Source organism: Botrytis deweyae (genome assembly GCF_014898535.1).
Source record: "Botrytis deweyae strain B1 chromosome Unknown BDEW_054, whole genome shotgun sequence".
In the NCBI taxonomy this organism is placed as follows: domain Eukaryota; kingdom Fungi; phylum Ascomycota; class Leotiomycetes; order Helotiales; family Sclerotiniaceae; genus Botrytis; species Botrytis deweyae.
In genome coordinates, this window is record NW_024066261.1 from 158,888 (window position 1) to 176,771 (window position 17,884).

The 17,884-nt window shown below is 42.3% G+C and overlaps 4 protein-coding genes across 4 annotated transcripts; all 4 read right to left on the reverse strand.

Moving 5' to 3' along the window:
• Positions 1 to 16: 16 nt before the first annotated feature.
• EAE98_011887 (uncharacterized protein) lies at positions 17 to 1,647 on the reverse strand (the record flags this gene model as incomplete). The annotated part of the gene is made up of 2 exons (XM_038959510.1): positions 17 to 1,220; positions 1,295 to 1,647. 2 exons carry the CDS (start codon positions 1,645 to 1,647, stop codon positions 17 to 19), a joined length of 1,557 nt encoding a protein of 518 aa, XP_038804163.1.
• Positions 1,648 to 3,843: 2,196 nt separating this feature from the next.
• EAE98_011888 (uncharacterized protein) lies at positions 3,844 to 5,646 on the reverse strand (the record flags this gene model as incomplete). Its single annotated transcript, XM_038959511.1, has 4 exons — positions 3,844 to 4,760; positions 4,905 to 5,123; positions 5,173 to 5,534; positions 5,588 to 5,646. The coding sequence occupies 4 exons, from the start codon at positions 5,644 to 5,646 to the stop codon at positions 3,844 to 3,846; spliced, it is 1,557 nt and encodes a 518-aa protein (XP_038804164.1).
• Positions 5,647 to 8,709: 3,063 nt separating this feature from the next.
• Positions 8,710 to 11,658, reverse strand: EAE98_011889 (uncharacterized protein). The gene is made up of 4 exons (XM_038959512.1): positions 11,376 to 11,658; positions 10,494 to 11,256; positions 10,267 to 10,361; positions 8,710 to 10,194 (listed from the first exon to the last, which is right to left on the reverse strand). Exons 2-4 carry the CDS (start codon positions 10,878 to 10,880, stop codon positions 8,904 to 8,906), a joined length of 1,773 nt encoding a protein of 590 aa, XP_038804165.1. The 5' UTR covers positions 10,881 to 11,256; positions 11,376 to 11,658; the 3' UTR covers positions 8,710 to 8,903.
• Positions 11,659 to 12,313: 655 nt separating this feature from the next.
• On the reverse strand, positions 12,314 to 14,142 carry EAE98_011890 (uncharacterized protein; the record flags this gene model as incomplete). The annotated part of the gene is made up of 3 exons (XM_038959513.1): positions 12,314 to 13,532; positions 13,589 to 13,988; positions 14,084 to 14,142. 3 exons carry the CDS (start codon positions 14,140 to 14,142, stop codon positions 12,501 to 12,503), a joined length of 1,491 nt encoding a protein of 496 aa, XP_038804166.1. The 3' UTR covers positions 12,314 to 12,500.
• Between the last annotated feature and the right edge of the window lie 3,742 nt (positions 14,143 to 17,884).

A 17,884-nucleotide genomic window follows, 5' to 3' on the forward strand; every position in this document is an offset into this window, starting at 1 on the left:
CTAACTCATGTCATTCTTACAAGGCAAGCATAAAAGCTCCAACCATGGCTGCCCAAACCAAGCTCTGTCCAATAGCCATGCTCTTTCCAGCACCACTCTTGCTCAATCCAAAAGGTAGTCCTTGCAGGCTGAATGTGAGGTTTTGCGGAATAGTGCTGTTGTAACATTGTCCATTGACAATGTCAAGGTTCGTGAGATCATCTGGCACTTTAAAGAACATGTATTGTGACTGATTCAAATTTTGGAAACCCGATGTCTCGTATGGGAATTTGTCTCCACTGTCCGTCGCAGATGTATTGCGAAGGAAGATACATTGGACTTGTCCAGGAAAATCGGTAGCCATCTCAGGATAATCCTTCATAACATCAGAGTTAGAAGTATCGGCCATTAAAATAAATTTGCGGTTGGGATAGGTCTCAAAGATCTTGGTGAGAAGATACTTTCGGATAGAGAGTGTTGCGGATACATCGGAGAAGTTGAGGGGACGAGTATCAAAAGATCCTCCTGGATAGGTGTCGTAGATGAATTGCATGTAGTTCCTTGTAACTTGCTCCGGGGTAGTGGTTAAGTAATGGAAGTGGAAGTTAGGGATGGTGCGAGACCAATTGGCGTAAATATCGGGCATGTTCATCCATTGAGTGAATGGTCTAGCAAAAGAGTTAAGAAGACCTTCTTTTGGCTCGTAAATTTTTGTAACACGAAGAATGTCATCAATATCGGAGATAATGGTAATACCAGACTCAGGGACGAGGTAGGATGTTGCATTTCCGGTCAGTGTGCCATCGGTGTAAACATTTATTCTTTGAATGTCGGTTGTGTCGTTACCAGGAGCAAGATATCCACCAGGTCCAGAAACGTTGGCGATTTGGATAAATTGATCATAATCACCCTCCACGGTTGTTTGTCCCACAAGTGTAATATTCTGGGCTCCTCCACCTGCGGTTACCGCTCCACCACCGCCACTCTCTCCATCTCCACCTTGAGACGCAGCAGGCTCCAAGCTGAATGAAACATTAACATGTGCTTGTTGTACGACGAAAATTTCGGCAGTAAGATTTCGGGCTTGACTTTGTTGGGCCGCGGGAAGATCTTCGATTGAGGTACCAACCAGGAAGATGTTTGCTAAATCGTCCAGCTTGGATTCGGAAATGTTTGGTTGTTTGAAGACGTTTCCGTGAACGCGAAGGTTCCAGCCTTGATCAGTCCAATTCGCATATCCTCTGTTTGATGGTTAATTATTTGTCTTTCATTCTTCTTGAAATAAAATTACAACGAGGGAGAAGGTTGAACTTACGGGATATTCAAGACTTGTGTAGGAGTTGCTGCCAAGTCACTATCACCAATTCCCAAACTACTTTGGACTGCACTTCCGGTTGGAAAATCCTGGAAGAAATTGGGTACCCCGCTAGCAATGTATGAAGGATAAGTGCCGAGAACGCTGGTAATATAACTTTCTAGACCTTTGATGGATGATTCGACGGAACTAATCACTCCTCTTTCTTCCACTAGCGATGGTGTTCTATCCGTCAAAGAGGCTCGTGGAGTTATCATAGGGTGAGGAACGGGTTGAGCTACTGGATGTGGCGCTGGAAATGCCAAAGCCACTGGGATAAGTGCAAGAAGCACTTGAGGGAGAGTTGTAACCATGGTTGTTGTTCAAATGTGTGTTATTTGAGCGTGAACTGCTGGTCTGGAGGTGTAGATATTTGATAGATTTTCAATGGCGGATGATGTTATGGATAATTCGCCTCACCGACCACTTCAATCGAATGAGATCCTAAGAGAGAAGAGATATATACACAATTCGAGAATGCGTATAGATAGGATCAAACGACGACAAGAAGATGAAGATGAAGATGAAGAAGGAAAGATCTTCAAATAACAGTAGGAACAGCAACGACAACAGCAACAACAAAAAAACAATTTATAAATCGGTCGCGGCTGCAGGATTTAAAGGTGGAAGGATCTGAACCTCATCATTCTTCCGAACCCATCATTGGTCGAAAAGGTCGTGAAAAGGTCATGGCTTTTAGGGGCGGGGGGGTTCCAAGGCATTGAAGGAGGAAAAAGGCGGCATGAATCTGAATGTGTTTGGCTAGATAGATCGATCTTTGATATTTTTCAACATGGACGTCATTATACATCAATGACTTGGATATACGAGATTGAATTTTGAAACATGAAGTTATCCAGAATTCCAATTGGTTGTGGATGGCAAGAAATGCGGCACATGAATAAATTTACCCACAAAATAAAGGACCTAGATAAGCACCAGCCACCCCATGCAGCCGTGCTTCATCTACGTAAGTATTCCAAGGTTTTATGTCTCCCAAGTGTTGGTTTGTCATTGATTGAGACAGAATTTGAATGAAGGAGAGGAAAGGGAAAGAAGTGTAAAGGGCATAAGATTGAGGTAGCGAATACATATCCCATCGAAGCCTCATACAAAAGACTATGGTGGGCCGTTAAGACAGTGAGTGGTGCTTGCATATGCGATGAAGAAACCGCGATGAAGGAACTGTGATGAAGCAACGGCGATAAAGTGGAAATTCAGCAGCAAGATCAAACAACAAGGACGGGTTCAAGGGCCTGCGACTATCAACTATGTACCTCTACCTCTCCAGTAACCACTGGGCAGTTCCTTCAAGCTTGTGGAGCATTCGAGTTCCAACAGACAGTTCCAACAGACAGCGGTCAATACTAGGTTCTCAAATACCCCTGATTGACAATTTGACAGACATCTCATCAATCTAATGAAGATTGATTGATTGATTGATCAATTGATCAAGTGTCTTGGCAATGCAGGTACAAATTGATTAACCAAGGTACAGCCGTGGTGAGCGTGTCGATTCCAATCCACCACCAAATGTGTGTGCTTAAAATCCATTGGTAAATACCTATTTAGGTATCTTACCTCAAATGTTCGAAATGTATTCTTAAAAAAGTATATTTTGAGAATTATTTGTAACATCGGGGTCTCCGGCAGTCCGTGGGCTTGTCGACTTGAAAGCTTCCAAATCTCCAACCTATGTCTTATTCATATACAACGGCCATGCTGTCGTGAAAGCTTTATTCCCATGAGCTTAATAAACACATTCATCTAGTTGATGAGACAAAATCTGCCGGTCGTCAAGTGATCAACAAGTAGACGAATTTTCATAACCCTTTGAATTCATTTGCTTTGCTGCAATTCGATTGCCATATTCTAGCCGTACCAACTTCAATTACGTCTTTTCTTCTCCGTTAAAAGCACTGGCAGTAGTTAGTCAACTTGTTTCGTCCGTGAATTTGACCAGCCCGTATCAGTTTTGCCATTAGAGAACAACCTTGGAATGGATTGTTGAATTGCGATGTGCACACGAAAAAGAGGTCCCCAGGCATTCTGCTGCCTCTTCGAGTATTAAGTCTGGTTTTGATGGGACCACATAATACAATCTTCAACAAGAATACAATTCAAATAACACCAATTGTCAGATGATTCTCAAGTATCAATAATCATTATCTATCACTTTAAAGTCGATGTCAATGTCTTTGAAATTTCGGATCATATAAGGATGTCATGATTCATGTGTGTGTAATCAAATTCATAAATGACTAGGTACTTATTATACCACTATCTACGTAGTTATTACCCCCCATCTCAACCCTCAACTATGATTCCGAACATACACCCCAAAAGTTGGCCATTTACATCCCTATGAGTCCACCCTCCAAATTGACATTTTAAACCCGACTCAAAAGCTACACGTATCTTCTAAAGACCCAAGACCCCAAGATCAGGCTCCAAAAACCATACCTCTAAATCAATCTCTGGTAGATGTATGATCTCTAGCCATTGACCGATTAAGAAGCTCTTTTTCGGAAATAACTGACCGTTGGCTTTGCGAGCTGAGCGGTTGAAAAACTTCCAATGTCACCATCTGGTAGTTCGTAGCCATCTACTATCAAATCGACTACCACCAGTTCCGTAAGAAATCTCAAATTTCGAAGTTCGCCCTCGAAAAACTCACGGACCTTCCTTTCGAATATGTTTGCAGACTCCAGCTGTGCTTGGCTGTCTGTTTTGATATTCAAAATCAATTTCTGTACATTGAGACAAAGCGCATTCATAACGGGAATGTAAACCCGAAAGCTATCCAAAAGACAGTCATCGCAAAAGTGACCCTGCTCGCATTGGTGACAGCGAACATCACCAGAAAATGACAGGGTGCGAAGAAGGGCTGCATTCTTGGCGCCAATCATATACAAGAAGCGTAGAAATGGATCGTGGTATACCCATCCTACTAATTTCTTGATCGTCACTCGCCTCTGAATGTCTCTAATGCCCTTCTGGATTTTGGCATCAAAGATTCTAGATGAATCGTCGCTAGCTGTTACAAAGGGTTTGCGCGGAGATGGTCGCCAATAATCGCCGTCAATCCAACTTCCAGGACTTGTTTCGCTACTCGGATTGTTGGTCTTGAAATCGTAGCAGTTGAAATGGTATAATAATCTACCACCCGTGTGGTTCCAGGCTTTACACACTCGTAGACAAGTAGCGTCTATGTGACTTTGGTGAAGTCTGCGCAATACCAACAGTCTGCCATGTACAGTCGTGGTGAGTACACCGACCTCAGTCGTTGTATATGGATTGCAGTCTTGACCAGGCATGTAATGGGGTGAGCCGGAAAACTCTCTTTTCCAATTGGTCGTCGCGATTTGAGGCACAAGTGCGGCATCCATAACTTGCACGAGATGACCCAGTATATTGTCGAAGATCTCTGCAGCAGGTGGAAATTAGCTTTAGTGATCGATATATTTCTATGGGGTGTTGGAAGCGAAGAATGCAAGAAATAAATCCCGATTCATTGCACTGAATCTGGCTTGAAAAGTCAAGAAAGAAATCACGTCAAACTCCGACTTACCACGAGGAAATTTGAAGATATGGCGATCATGGCTTTGAGGTAAGTGCCATCCTTTCTCGCTCTTGTGTTGGGTGTCCTCCATGAAAGCTCTGCGGTTCTTGCTTGTATGGTCAACTTCGCTGAGTGTTCGGCCACGCGGATCGACGCAATACTTTCGGTGTTTATTGTCGAAGTGCTCCTCAAACCATGGGAACCAAAAGTCTTTGCGCTGACCAATGTCTGCATGATGTTAGAAATTATTAAAATGTAGAAATGTTTTGTTATTTACCTTTTGCGATGATACACTTCTGTCCATCCCTAACGAAGATGACATTCTTAATCCAGCGTTCGGTGACATGATCTGCGAGAAGCTTCTCTTTATCAATGTCAGGGTAATTCTCCATCCTGAATGCCTGTCGCCGGATCATTGACATCACTTCTCGTTGTTTTAGGTTCTGTTGATGAAGTTCCATAAGGTCGTTAACCCACATCCTGTCGAGGTGAGATGGCTCCCAATTCCCCATGCTGGAAACAGATCTTGGTTGCTGTGAAGGTGCCATGATATCTTTGATTTTACCGAGAAGATGTCTGATGAAGTAAGACAACGTGGAGGATAGTTGTAAATTTTGGTTGAGAAGGAGGTTATCGATGCTTTTTTGAAATTAGGTGTTGTGTATCATAAAACAAAGCACGAGAAGACGCACCTTAAAAATACTTTTGCACCAGCAATTTCAGTTCTTCGGTTAAGGATTGATCTGTCCATGTTGGATTGCCTGTTGTGAATTGATGATTATCTATTGAATTGTACAGCAGGGCCGCTCTGGCGATCTAACAAGATATAAGCTCAATGTAGATTTGCCAGCAGGTGCTGTAGTAGAAGTTCAGAATCATGATTCATTTAAATGTAGTCTCTCAAAGCCGGAGTATTGCATTAATGAATGTATGTCTGTGAATAAAAATGTCAGAAACGAAAGCGATAAACAAAATCACTCAGGGGTAAACAATAGTGCCGCTGGAGAGAACCGTAATCGAAGATTTTTACATACCTAATTGAATTGCGTGATATGAATTTCTCATGAAAATTGATTATATAACCTATCTGTCGATGATTCTCGTAAGATAATTGGTCGTTTTATATATACACTTTACTGTAGCAAAGGCTCAGAGCTCTTGAAAAAATAGACTTTCCAATAGGTAACAGAAATTGTTCCCAACTACTATCGATGACGCTGTCACTGATCTGCGTTCCTTCACTCGCAGAGCCTCTTTTTAGTGTCGGCGCTTGGAATTTGACACTCCGCTTCTAGAACCCGAGTATGAGACTTCAAGGACATAGGTAACTCCCCGATATATGACCTTAGCATCGTCATTTGATTTGGGCTTCATTCTTTGCTGTACCACAGTCATTCCCTTAATCACCTCTCAGTCATGACCCCAGAACTGTCGACAGTACCTTCGGAAACGACGGCTTGTTCTTCATCAATGATTTCATTACGTCTTGAACGTCGAGAGCACGCGCCCCACCAGATCACAATCCCAATTACCATCGAGACGAAAATGTACAATACTATAGAGATTCATAGTGTCTCATCTTTGGAAAGAATCGTGGAAATCATCGTTGAAACTTTGTGTGGATAATGGTGATGAAGCTGATGTTTGGTCTTGAAGTTTTGTATGAAAGATGATGAACTTGGTTTCTGGCTATATGATAATATGTTACTTTTGAAATGACGAGGTTCTCAGAGTGACGATGGATTCTATATATAATTGAAGAAAATTTAAAAGTGTGGCCTCTTGGTGTCATTAGTTAACCTACTAGTGGTGCTAGAGGGTCTAGCTTTCGTGCTAATGTCATCCTACAACGTTCTTGGCAGAGCGAAGAAACTAAATGATCATACAATGCATCGGGTTGCAAAAGACTGTCAAACCCAAGAGGAATTTTTGTGGTTGAACTTCTTTTGATATCACAACTACAAAAAATCATGAAGCAGGGATATTTGGCTTATGTCGAAGTAGCCGATCAAAAATAGGAAAAGAAAATCTTGAATTGCACTGGTGAGACATAAGAACAAGACTTGTTTAAGAGAAAAATGAAGCTCAAGTTCATGACAGATATTCGTGGCAGTAGTCAGGAGAGGAGAGGAGAAAACAGTGTTGAAAGACAAATTCATCATCTCAATTGAACTATCGAGGATAATCTACGGAGTACCAGATTATTCTGCGGGAAGATTCGTTTAATCGCATGAGCAAAACTCTGCGACAAATGACGTATTTAGCTGCCATAACACGCTCTCTTGCCGTCGTTCTCCAAGTTGTCGCAAATGAATACAAAACTTAGGAACCCACTTGCGGTTGCCCAAATGTTCCTGGATCTAGTCTAAGGAATGACTGCAATGAAACATTTGAGAGAGTTTGGACTGAAACTCAGATTAATTTGAAACTGTTCCTCCAAATTGACCAAGAATGGTTTTAAGGCGAGCATAATTCCCAAAAACATCAGTGACTCAACGACGATGGAATCGTATGCCAAAGTCGCTATTACCCAAATCCGCCAGAAGATGTAGCCATCTCGGTAGTGTATAAGAAACTAGCGATATTTACTTGCTTGATGAGGGCCCACAATGAATAAGAATATACTGGTACGTCGAGTTACTCGAACACTGACCAAAGTGTAACACCAACAGGAGATTACGTTGATGGGTGAGATTTTGATTCCTGTTTCTTAAGGGCGAATGCTGTTGTCCAAGGTGGCATACAAGTACGCTTGAACTGCGCTTCCATCGCCGCCTTCTTTAAAAGTCGATATTGCAGATAACGAACAGAAGGATGAGACGTCGGGACATCAATGCAGCATTCATTTACTCAATGATCTTAATATTTACAGCTCTCTGGAAAATCTAATACCTATATCCGAACACGTAGTAAGTATGTCTGCCGGGAAGGAAAATATTGTCACATATATTTACCCGGTTTGCTCCAGAATTGCTTCGACAGTCATGAGGTTGAGTTGAATGTCACTGGTGAAATCGATTCAAGATGCAGAAGATTTTCCTCCTCTGGACGCCGAATTGAACCAAAGCCATAATGAGTGATTTCTTGAAGTTAGGGTTCATGCACAATCTCGCAAATATTTCGTTTTCATATTTTGGTCGCAAACGTTGATAAAATGCCTATGTCTGCGCCGGCGTCTCTAAGATAGTTTTTGCCGGTAGCTTGGTTGATATGTTTCTCTTGATGCACGCCTTAGACATAGCGACGAGAAACGAGTGTTTCTGGAGTTAAGTCCCCCTTTAAAAGTATGTCTTGCGTGGATTGGCAAAGAAGTGAAAATCGCTCAAACAAAACTGTTTGCTAATTAATAGAGTCACAGGTAACTCTGATGAGATATTCAATTGCCATACAATGGAATCAAGCATGGAATTGTCATTCATAAAACACAGGTGGCCAAAGCAATATGCTTATGTTAAACATGAATTTTCTTTAGGGAGTAAGTATTTCTTCGTTTTTTATAGTTGCAGATGGTCTAGAAATGAATCAGACTAAAGGTGCCTGCCTATTAGACGAAATAGTATGGGATCCAATAAAACACAAGACTAAGCGTAGTCTCGAGCAAGAGTGGGCTTTCAACGAATGCGTGAAGTTGATGCTTTTTCTTGGAACAAAGTGGAAGGAGACGTCAGGATAAGCGAAAGACTCTTCAAGAAAAAATACGTCGCTGTGTCGAGGAATTCTTAAGAGAAAATTTGAAGTATCGCATAGAGTCTGGCAGAAGTCTAGCAGAAAGTCAACACTTAGCCACCGCACGTCGAAAAATTGATGATAGAACAACTAGCGGCTGTATATGTACGAATAGATGGGAATTTTCCTGACTATGATCAGACGACCATGGTTATTTCTTTATCTATGCCTACTGTCAAGTTCACCTTTATAATCAAGATGCCTCAAACACCATTTGGCAAAGGTAAATGTAATACAGAACAAGGTCTCTCATGACTGGGATACACAAAACACTGCCATAAATTAAACATAGTCCTCACCCTGGACACCCTTTCCCCAAGGATCATGGTTTCCGATTCCATCTTCGCTTCTCCTATTGTAATCCGCAGTGCTCACTACTCTTTCCTGTCTCAATCCAATAGCTCCTTCGCCACTGTTGGCATTATTGTTAGGTGCATTGCCCATCTCCCAGCTGCCGACTCTTTCATGTTTCGTGGTAGCACCAACACCAGGTCCTTTGACTATGTTAAGATCTGTATCAGATGCGAGTTTCTCGGGACCTTTGAACCCTCCTCCGCCCGCGGATGAGCCTCGTTTTAGAATCCCAACACCCCCAGCGGCGTTAGGAATTATCTTCTCACGATGGTGCATTCTGAACCCAAAGATCGCAAGAATCGATGCAATGAGCATCACAACCACCAATGTAACAACTGCTCCAATAATGCCACCAACTACACCGTTGACACCTTTTGAACGAAATGTTTTAGTGTTGTTTGAAGTGAGATTAGAAGACTCGTTACTGAGAATGGCCGCGCAGAATAATGAGATAGAGGCACAGGAACTGCACCAGGCGTTCAAATCATTGATGGCAAACTTTCCAATTTCTGTGACAAAATCATTGTACTTCATGTCGATTTCCGAATTGCCGAGATTGAATAGGGGATAAGATATCAAAGGGTCGGTGTTTGAGGTTCCGTTTCTGAATAAGAACCTGACCCATAATTCACTCGCTTCTGGGAATGAGTTGGATGAATTATATTGCGCTTCTTCAACATAACTAAAAAGCTCAAAGGCCATCATGCTTCCATATTCTGGCAATCTAGAGAAACGTTTTCTGGTGAGATCTGAGGTAGAGAGGGACGAGAGGTAAAAGAACGCTAACATTGGTTCGTAGGAACCAAAGTAAAGAGACAATTTGTCGCTGACCCCAGAACTCGAAATAGTCTGTTGAAATTGTTGAATAATTTTGGAGGCAAAAGTTTGACCTGCTATATATTGAATACTGGATCCCGTGCTAGGCGAATTAAAAGAGATAGCCTGTTCTGATGCAAAACCATTCAAAGTCTCCAGAAGACCGAATGAATTGGTCATATCATAAATAGAGCTATTGTGATTATATTGGTAAAGTGCATAGTAATAAAGGTTGATTGCGTTGCCATAATTAAGCAAAGAGCTATCGATACCGGCGAAGAAGGTGTTCGCAAGAGAGAGATAAAACTCATCAGTGCTAGCCATCATAGAGGTTGAACTTGGGGATGTCTTCGTAAATTTTGTTGCAATGTCGTAGGTCCTACATTGGTCATTCCCCGCAATCCTGTAATAAGATCAGCATACATTTCAAAAATAATGAAGGTGAGATGTGAAAAAAAAAAGGTAAAATGCCTACCAAATATAATTATAATCCATTGAACTCAGCGATTGAATATTGGGATACTGATAACCACCTAGGGGATAGTCGATGACGGTGCCATTGGCTAGAATCTATCATCGCAACACGTCTTCATATCAGTAATGACTCAGATTACAAAGATAATAGACAATGATAATCGGATATCATGGGACTGAGAGACAGGGAGACATAGAAATGAGAGCAGATTGAGATATAACACGTACACTATCTGTTCCTTGTACTCCCGTCACGGGGGGATAAAGCCCTTGCATGAAAGCTTGCGCACTCCCAACAATATACTCATCACTAGTAGTCCATACTTGTAATTGATTATTGACAATATATTGATCACTTAGGCCGTTGACGGGTAGTCCAAGAGTGAGTTGTGTTGAGGTAGAATTTAGGTAACGATCGCGAATGATAGATCCCGAGTTATAGAGTTGACTAGCCCCCAGAGGTGTAAGAACAGGAGAAGTGGCATTGATCATCGTAGGAGTGATTTCCCCATAATACGTATAAACAATGGAGGACCATGTTATGGGTACCATGTTTGACTGAGCTATGGAAAGTGAAGCCATCGAGACAATAAATAGAGTAGATACCAAAACCATCTTGATAGTGATTCTAGGCAGGCAATAAAGGTTCAATGTGTCAATTGGTGTGTGATGTCCAAAATAGCATCCAAGGTAGTCTTAAAAATCGGATTTGTGTGCAGAATGAAGTTTTGAAAAATTGTCTTCCAGAACGCTCTCAATTCTTGTGCCGAGTATTCGAATACAAGATATAAAGTGCGATGATTTTCGTCATGAATTGTACATTATGTCATTTCTTTCAGCACCTCGAGTCATTCCTTTGTGCGAAATACTTTCTCTCCTCCAAAGCCTCTCAAAACGAGTTCGTGAAAAGCTTCAAGAGCTGGATGCAGTAGGGAATGCGGGGTAAATTTGAAGCTTCGTTTGCGACAACTTTCGCGGCGAAGTATATTTTCTGATGGTATGATGAGTTAGAAATGCATAGAATGATACTGCCGACGTAAAATGCTTGGGATTGTAACTAGTAGATGATGGTAATGATCAGTATTCAAGATATCACACGCTCATTTATACCTTTTCACAAACAGTACATCGTCTAGACGGTTTGAGCCTTGAGGATCTGGTAGAAATGACGACCAACTGTGTACTTATACGTAACTGCCTTGCGATAGAAGCTCCAAACTTTAAGTGTCAACTCGGTGACTTTCGTTCAGGATTGGTATTCTTATCAAGATGCTCACTGGAGCTTCTCGCACTTACTCGAGCTTCATCCTTACCTCTTGACCAAATTGAGGATAGATTTATGCAACCAAAGATCAATCACACGATGAAGTTTACCTATTGGCTATAATTGACTGGGTGCTTGCTGGACGAGGTGTGTAGCGTCCTTGCAAGAGACCGGCTTGGAAATGTAGGAGCTCTCGGATATTGATCAATTGATTCGTAGAGCTTCTTATGGTTACAGTCCTTACAGCCGTTTTGTGGCTGGACCGTCTACCTACAAATTTGGTAGAAGATATGTTTGTGTGATATAATCGAAGCTTACCTGCCTACCCGAGCTACCGTTACCTTTGCAGTGCATTGTGTATGCTTGGCGTAAGAGCATGTGAACGCCTTTGGCGTCATACCGAAATTTCTTTCAACAGACCACCTTATCGAAATCCTTTGGAGGATCGGGGTTCTCTGAAGCTCAAAGCTTAAAGAAGCTCTCATCGATGCTGCGAAAACTCCCTCACATCTACTACGCCAGTCACAATTATCTTTTACTCGATCAAATGAACCCCGCCAAAATTCCACCATCCAAATTAGAATAGAACAGACAAATACGTAGATAAGACAAACGCATTTATGCACATGCAACTTTCAAGACTTTATCGATATGATAAGCGACCGGGAGGAGATGTTGATAATGCTTATTACATCGGCATTATCTTTGTCATATATCATATCGGTTGTAGAAATGTCATACATATATCATATCGCTTGTAGAAACTAAGGAATGGGATATGATTATGGAAACACAAAAATTAATGTGGACATAATAAGAAGACTGAACAAGAATTATCCGTTAGATTTAATGGACATGTAATTTCATTCATAAACGCTAATACTACCAAAGAACCGAGACCAGGCTCATATCGCCCTGAAAACCCCCAAAATTGTACAAATTAAAATACTATTTGCCTGATTAAAGAATCCTTAACCGAAGAGAGCATCACCCAATCTGATTCTTACAGACTTGGTTTGTGTGTAATTGCTCAAAGCTGCTTCACCTAACTCGCGTCCAATACCAGATTCCTTGTATCCACCGAATGGTACTTGGTGGTGTAGCATATTGTAGCAGTTGACCCAGACTGTACCTGCCTTGAGAGCATTGGATACACGGAGAGCAGTGTTGAGGTTTTGGGTGTGGACGGCAGAGGCTAAACCATAGTTGGAGCCGTTACCGATCTTGATGATCTCCTCCTCAGTAGAGAATTTGGCGATAGAGCAAACAGGTCCGAAAATCTCCTCTTGCATGATCTTCATGTCTTCAGTAACATCAGAGAAGATGGTGGGTTGAATGAAGTATCCCTTATCACCATGTCTCTCACCACCAGTAACAACGGTAGCGCCAGACTTCTTACCCTCATCAATATAACCCATGATACGGTCATATTGAAGTTGGGAAACTTGTGGACCTTGGAATGTTTCGTGGTGGAATGGGTCGCCGACCTTGTTGGCGATGGCACGGGCCTTGAAACTCTCAACGAATTTGTCGTAGATACCATCTTGAACGTAAACTCTTGAACCAGCACAGCAAGTTTGTCCGTGGTTAAAGAAGATACCGAAGTTGACCCAGGAGATAGCGTTCTCGATATCAGCATCGTTGAAGACGATATTTGGTGATTTACCTCCGAGTTCGAGTGTAACCTTCTTCAAATTGGATCCAGCAGCAGCCTTCATGATTTGACGACCGACAACGGTAGAACCAGTGAAAGCGACCTTGTCAACATCCATGTGGGATGCGATGGCAGCACCTGCAATCTTTCCGAAACCCGAAATGATGTTAACGACTCCTGGAGGGAAACCAGCTTCCTTGATGAGGTTTGCAGCAACAAGTGCAGAGAGAGGGGTTTGTTCGGCGGTTTTGAGAACGACGGTGTTACCAGTTGCGACAGCGGGACCAATCTTCCATGACCACATAAGCAATGGGAAGTTCCATGGAATAATTTGACCACAGACACCAATCTAGAGAAATATTAGCGATTGAACTTTGTCTGCCTGCAAGTTAAGAGATGACATACTGGTTCTTGCTTTGTGTATGTGAAGTATTCTGGGTCGGTATCGATAACCTTTCCTTCAATTTTATCTGCCCATCCACCATAATATCTTAGACATCCAGCGACGGCGGCAACGTCACCCTTTGCCATTGAAATTGCCTTTCCGTTGTCTAACGATTCGACAGCTGCCAATAGATCGGCATTCTTCTCAACCAACTCTGCTAACTTGACAAGTAATTTGCCACGACCTTCGGGTGTAACTTTGCTCCATTCTCCTTCGTATGCTTTTCGTGCAGCTGCGACAGCGATGTCGACGTCTTTTTCAGTGGCTTCGTGTACGGAAGTGATGACTTCTTCAGTGGCAGGGTTGATGACTTCAAAAGTCTTTCCGTCAACACCTTTGACCCATTCGTTGTTGATGAACCTGTTGTGATGAGATACTGTTAGCTGTTGTTTGACATCTTGTTCCGGGTGCGGGGTGCGGGGTAAATAATGAGAGATCTTTGGATAACAACATACAATCCTGTGGGCTGAGTATATTCGCCAGTAAGTGGCGTCTTGAGTTGAACTGAAGTCATGATGGGTATCTGATTGCAACGCGCGATGAAAGTATGTGTTCTTGTATATATTTGATGTGGTATGTGAATCGATTTGTTTGAACTGTGGAAAGTTAAAGAGGAATGAAAGAAAGAGACGGGAAACAGACGAGGTGAGGGGTCGGGTAATGGGTTTAAGTAGTAGTAAATGGACAATTGCCTCCTTTCAAGAGAATTATTAATTACAGAATGTAGATCCAAGCTAACGATATCTAAACCCGAAAGCAACCTTGAAGGGAGGGAGGCGGAAGCATGGTGGCATCAATACTCGGCAAATGTCTACGTATACTAGGAGACTAGTAGCAGGTATTCACAAGGTTTCTCGCTACAATTACAATTAGTCAAATTGGTGAGACGCGGGGTGGGTATTTGAATGTTATCTTGGCCATAATCATGAGGTAACCTGGTAAACTGGTAGTGGTAGCTCCTGGGCGGTCATATCCCATGGAGGTTGAGAGAAATTGATTTGCTATCGCTGTCTTTGGAGGGAGATACCGACAGCTTGAGTGGAACGTGTCTGTAACATGCAGGCCGATGCAGCTCCCAAACCATTACATATATTCCCACATTTCACCCTATCCCATTCTCTGTATTTCTAGAATCCGGACCAAAAGGGGAATATAGGTGAATCTGGCCCGGGTTCATTTCCAAGAGCTTCCCAACTTATCCAGAGGCTGAGAAGACCAACTTTGCATCAAACTTCATCTACTCCGTACGGAGAAAGCACGAGGTGTTTGCCTACCTACCTACCCCACCTACTTAATACCTAGCGCGTGCTTCATGCTCCACACTTTCGGTGCCATTTGAGGGTTGAGGGGTAGGGGTAGTTCTTAAGCCGTCATGCACAAACGTCTTTAATATCATCCAATCATTTCCATTATCCCAATGTCACAGATCCATTGATACACTACACTGCGCGTAAACGTTCCGTATGCCCTTAAAGCATCAATTGATAATTGGTAATAAGTCTATTTATTACCTGGGAGGCAGGAGGCAGCTGGCTCGAGTTTGATATTCGATGTACAGAGGGGGTAGCGCGCTCGGGTAGGTGGGGACCTGGTAATGATCCACTGATATGTCACCCTTTACATTCAGGAAGTCAAATCAGTCAAATCAGTCATATGTTACCCCTCATTCACGGAGATCGCTACTACGACTAGTGGCGGGACCTTAATGGAATGGGAAGGTACACCCATCCTTACATTCTATTATTTCTTTCTAAATCTGATCCACACCATTGATGTAGATACTCCCGTAGTCGAGAAACCAGCTCGAGCCTCCCTCCTGACTCCTGAGCCTCCCTTGAAAGATATACGGAGTAGTAGATTCGATTGATGAGTTAAATAAGGTTCGGAACCGTACTACCCAGGCTCGCCAGGTACTCATCATGTGCCTTTTATCAAGTGCATCCCCAACTTCCCTATCTCCTAACGCATGTCATGACAGCACAGGTAGTAAATGCCATACAAAATACCTATACTGCCTTTTCTTCATTGTATTTCTCTGCTGTGGTATGGCTGTATTTCTTCAAGCCCTTCTCGGTCGATCGGGTTAACGTAACCTCGGTCTCCGCATTTTCGTGGCATTGTTCCCGCGATCTTCTCAGCTTCTTGTCCAAAGGTGTCTACGTAGTTGAAAATGAAAAAGAATAATCACCGATAAAAAGAATGGAAATTCGGTGATAAAATCTCACAATCACCATGAACACCGAATGACTGGGCGATTACTAGTTGATATGCAGAAGCCATTGGTTTATCGTTTCATTCCATTATTGGAGAACCAAAGCTGGAGAGCCAGCGAGCCAGCCCAGCCTCCCAGCCAAAAGGAAATCAAAGCGTTTCCCTTTCTCCAGATTTCGTTCCGTATTCCGTACCTGGGAGCTGGGGTCATGGGGGAGCGGACGGAATTTCCGCGCACGCTTTTGGTAATCAACCTTGATTTACGAGGTCGGTTCAACGATGAAGTACGGAGACTCTCACTTGATGCCGTTTGTCAATCGGGAATTGAAAATTTGTAAATTCCAATAACGACGTATCGTTTTGCTTCACTCGGCGAACCCGTTCTAGTTTATATTGCCCTTTTCACAAGAAAACTCTAAACACCAAGAGAGACGTGTCATTATACCTCATTCTCTGTACTTCTTCGTCAAAAATTCGGTTACTATTCGGATCTATCCCAACTTCATGCTCTGGTTCGGTCAAATTGTGGACATGATGAGTTGGACACCCATTCAATGGATATCAAAAGAATTGAGATGATGGACGACCACCTACTACTGTAAACCAACGCCTCTTTCTACGTGCTTGCTGATTGCGTCCAGCTGAACCTCTATGAGTTTCGGCTTCAAGATTCGATCAAGACTCACTGTCTATTGATGGGTGCTACGTATCGACTCGAGATCATTCACGAATCAAGGCTCAAGACTTACTGGTTGCCCGTCTAAGCATCAGCAGTTCGACGATGTAATCATTCACTTACCTGGGTATGTAGGATATCTTGAATGTGGTATCTGATAAAACTCGACATCCTTTGAGTAATCACCTCCATCCCACCATACACAAATTTTACATGGGGCTTGGTCGGGTATAATTAGTGATTGTACTCTTTTGGAAATTGTGTAAAAGGAATGAGGTTAGCCCTCGGACAGATGCAGTGGAGGTAAGATCAAACAAATTCGTGTGGAAGCTAGGCTTGGGCGAGTGAGTTGCTAGAAGGTTGGACTTGGGATTTCTCCGTAGTAGTCTCTACTTGGTTCAGCTACCCTTCAACATGGTGAGGGCCGAGAGAGCATATTTGCAAGAGCTCTGTATATCAACAACCTACTTGCAATCTGGACTATTTGAATGGCAGAGTTCGTGAAAGATCACATGCGTCGTCCTCAAGAAAGCATTTTCTATTCAGATACTTGCGAGGTTAAATGGAAAAGAAGAAGTGCTCAGTCTCAACTCTTCAGAGACCTCCATTGCCAAAAGAATAAGGGAAATGGTAAGAATTCGAGGCAGGTAAGAAAGTATCATCCCATGAAAACATGGACGGAGACATTTCCTTCTAGTAGATTTCCCAATGTACCCATCGGTGAACATTACTCGAGATATTTCAACCACAGTGCAGGTTCGATCCATATCTGGGGAACTCCACGCAGATAGCATTGACGACAATAGGATAGTTGAGATCAATCAATGCGCCAGGTATTGACCGAGACAGCAGACAAGCAGTTGTAAACTACATCGACGACAAAATCTCCCCTCCTTCCCAAGATTCTATGTAGAATGAGAAGGGAAATGACCATGTGTAAGGTGCAAACACTATGTCATTCCTAACTAGGTATCAACATTACTTCAATTCATTATCACGCACAGATTCCTCTCCCTGGCTATAGCAAGTGAAACTCTGATGATTATTCTATGCTTGTATTTGGTATGCTAATATAATAATATTTGACTGCCAATCCTTATCTTGAGGAAAAGTTTCTATACTCGAGTAGATGATAGATAAATGATTTTTGTAGTTGAACCCTTTTACCACAAGATGATATGCAATTAAAAATTATGAATTTCAAGAAAATCCCCAGTCATTGAGATTATATTTGCAATATTCAGCAGAATATATTCATAATAGATAGTATCAGTGAATATTTTTCATTCTTGTCTTCCTTCTGTGTATCTATCATTTAAACGGTTGAGATTTGTCTGATTGGGTTTTAGGTCTCAATTTTCAGGGCTAA

Excerpts from the sequence above, each read along its gene's own strand:
- EAE98_011889 (XM_038959512.1), bottom strand. The coding sequence starts at position 10,880 with ATGGTTTTGGTATCTACTCTATTTATTGTCTCGATGGCTTCACTTTCC. Across the intron at positions 10,362-10,493 it reads GAGTACAAGGAACAGATAGT|ATTCTAGCCAATGGCACCGT; the intron begins GTACGTGTTATA and ends TTGCGATGATAG. Across the intron at positions 10,195-10,266 it reads ATGGATTATAATTATATTTG|GATTGCGGGGAATGACCAAT; the intron begins GTAGGCATTTTA and ends ATCTTATTACAG.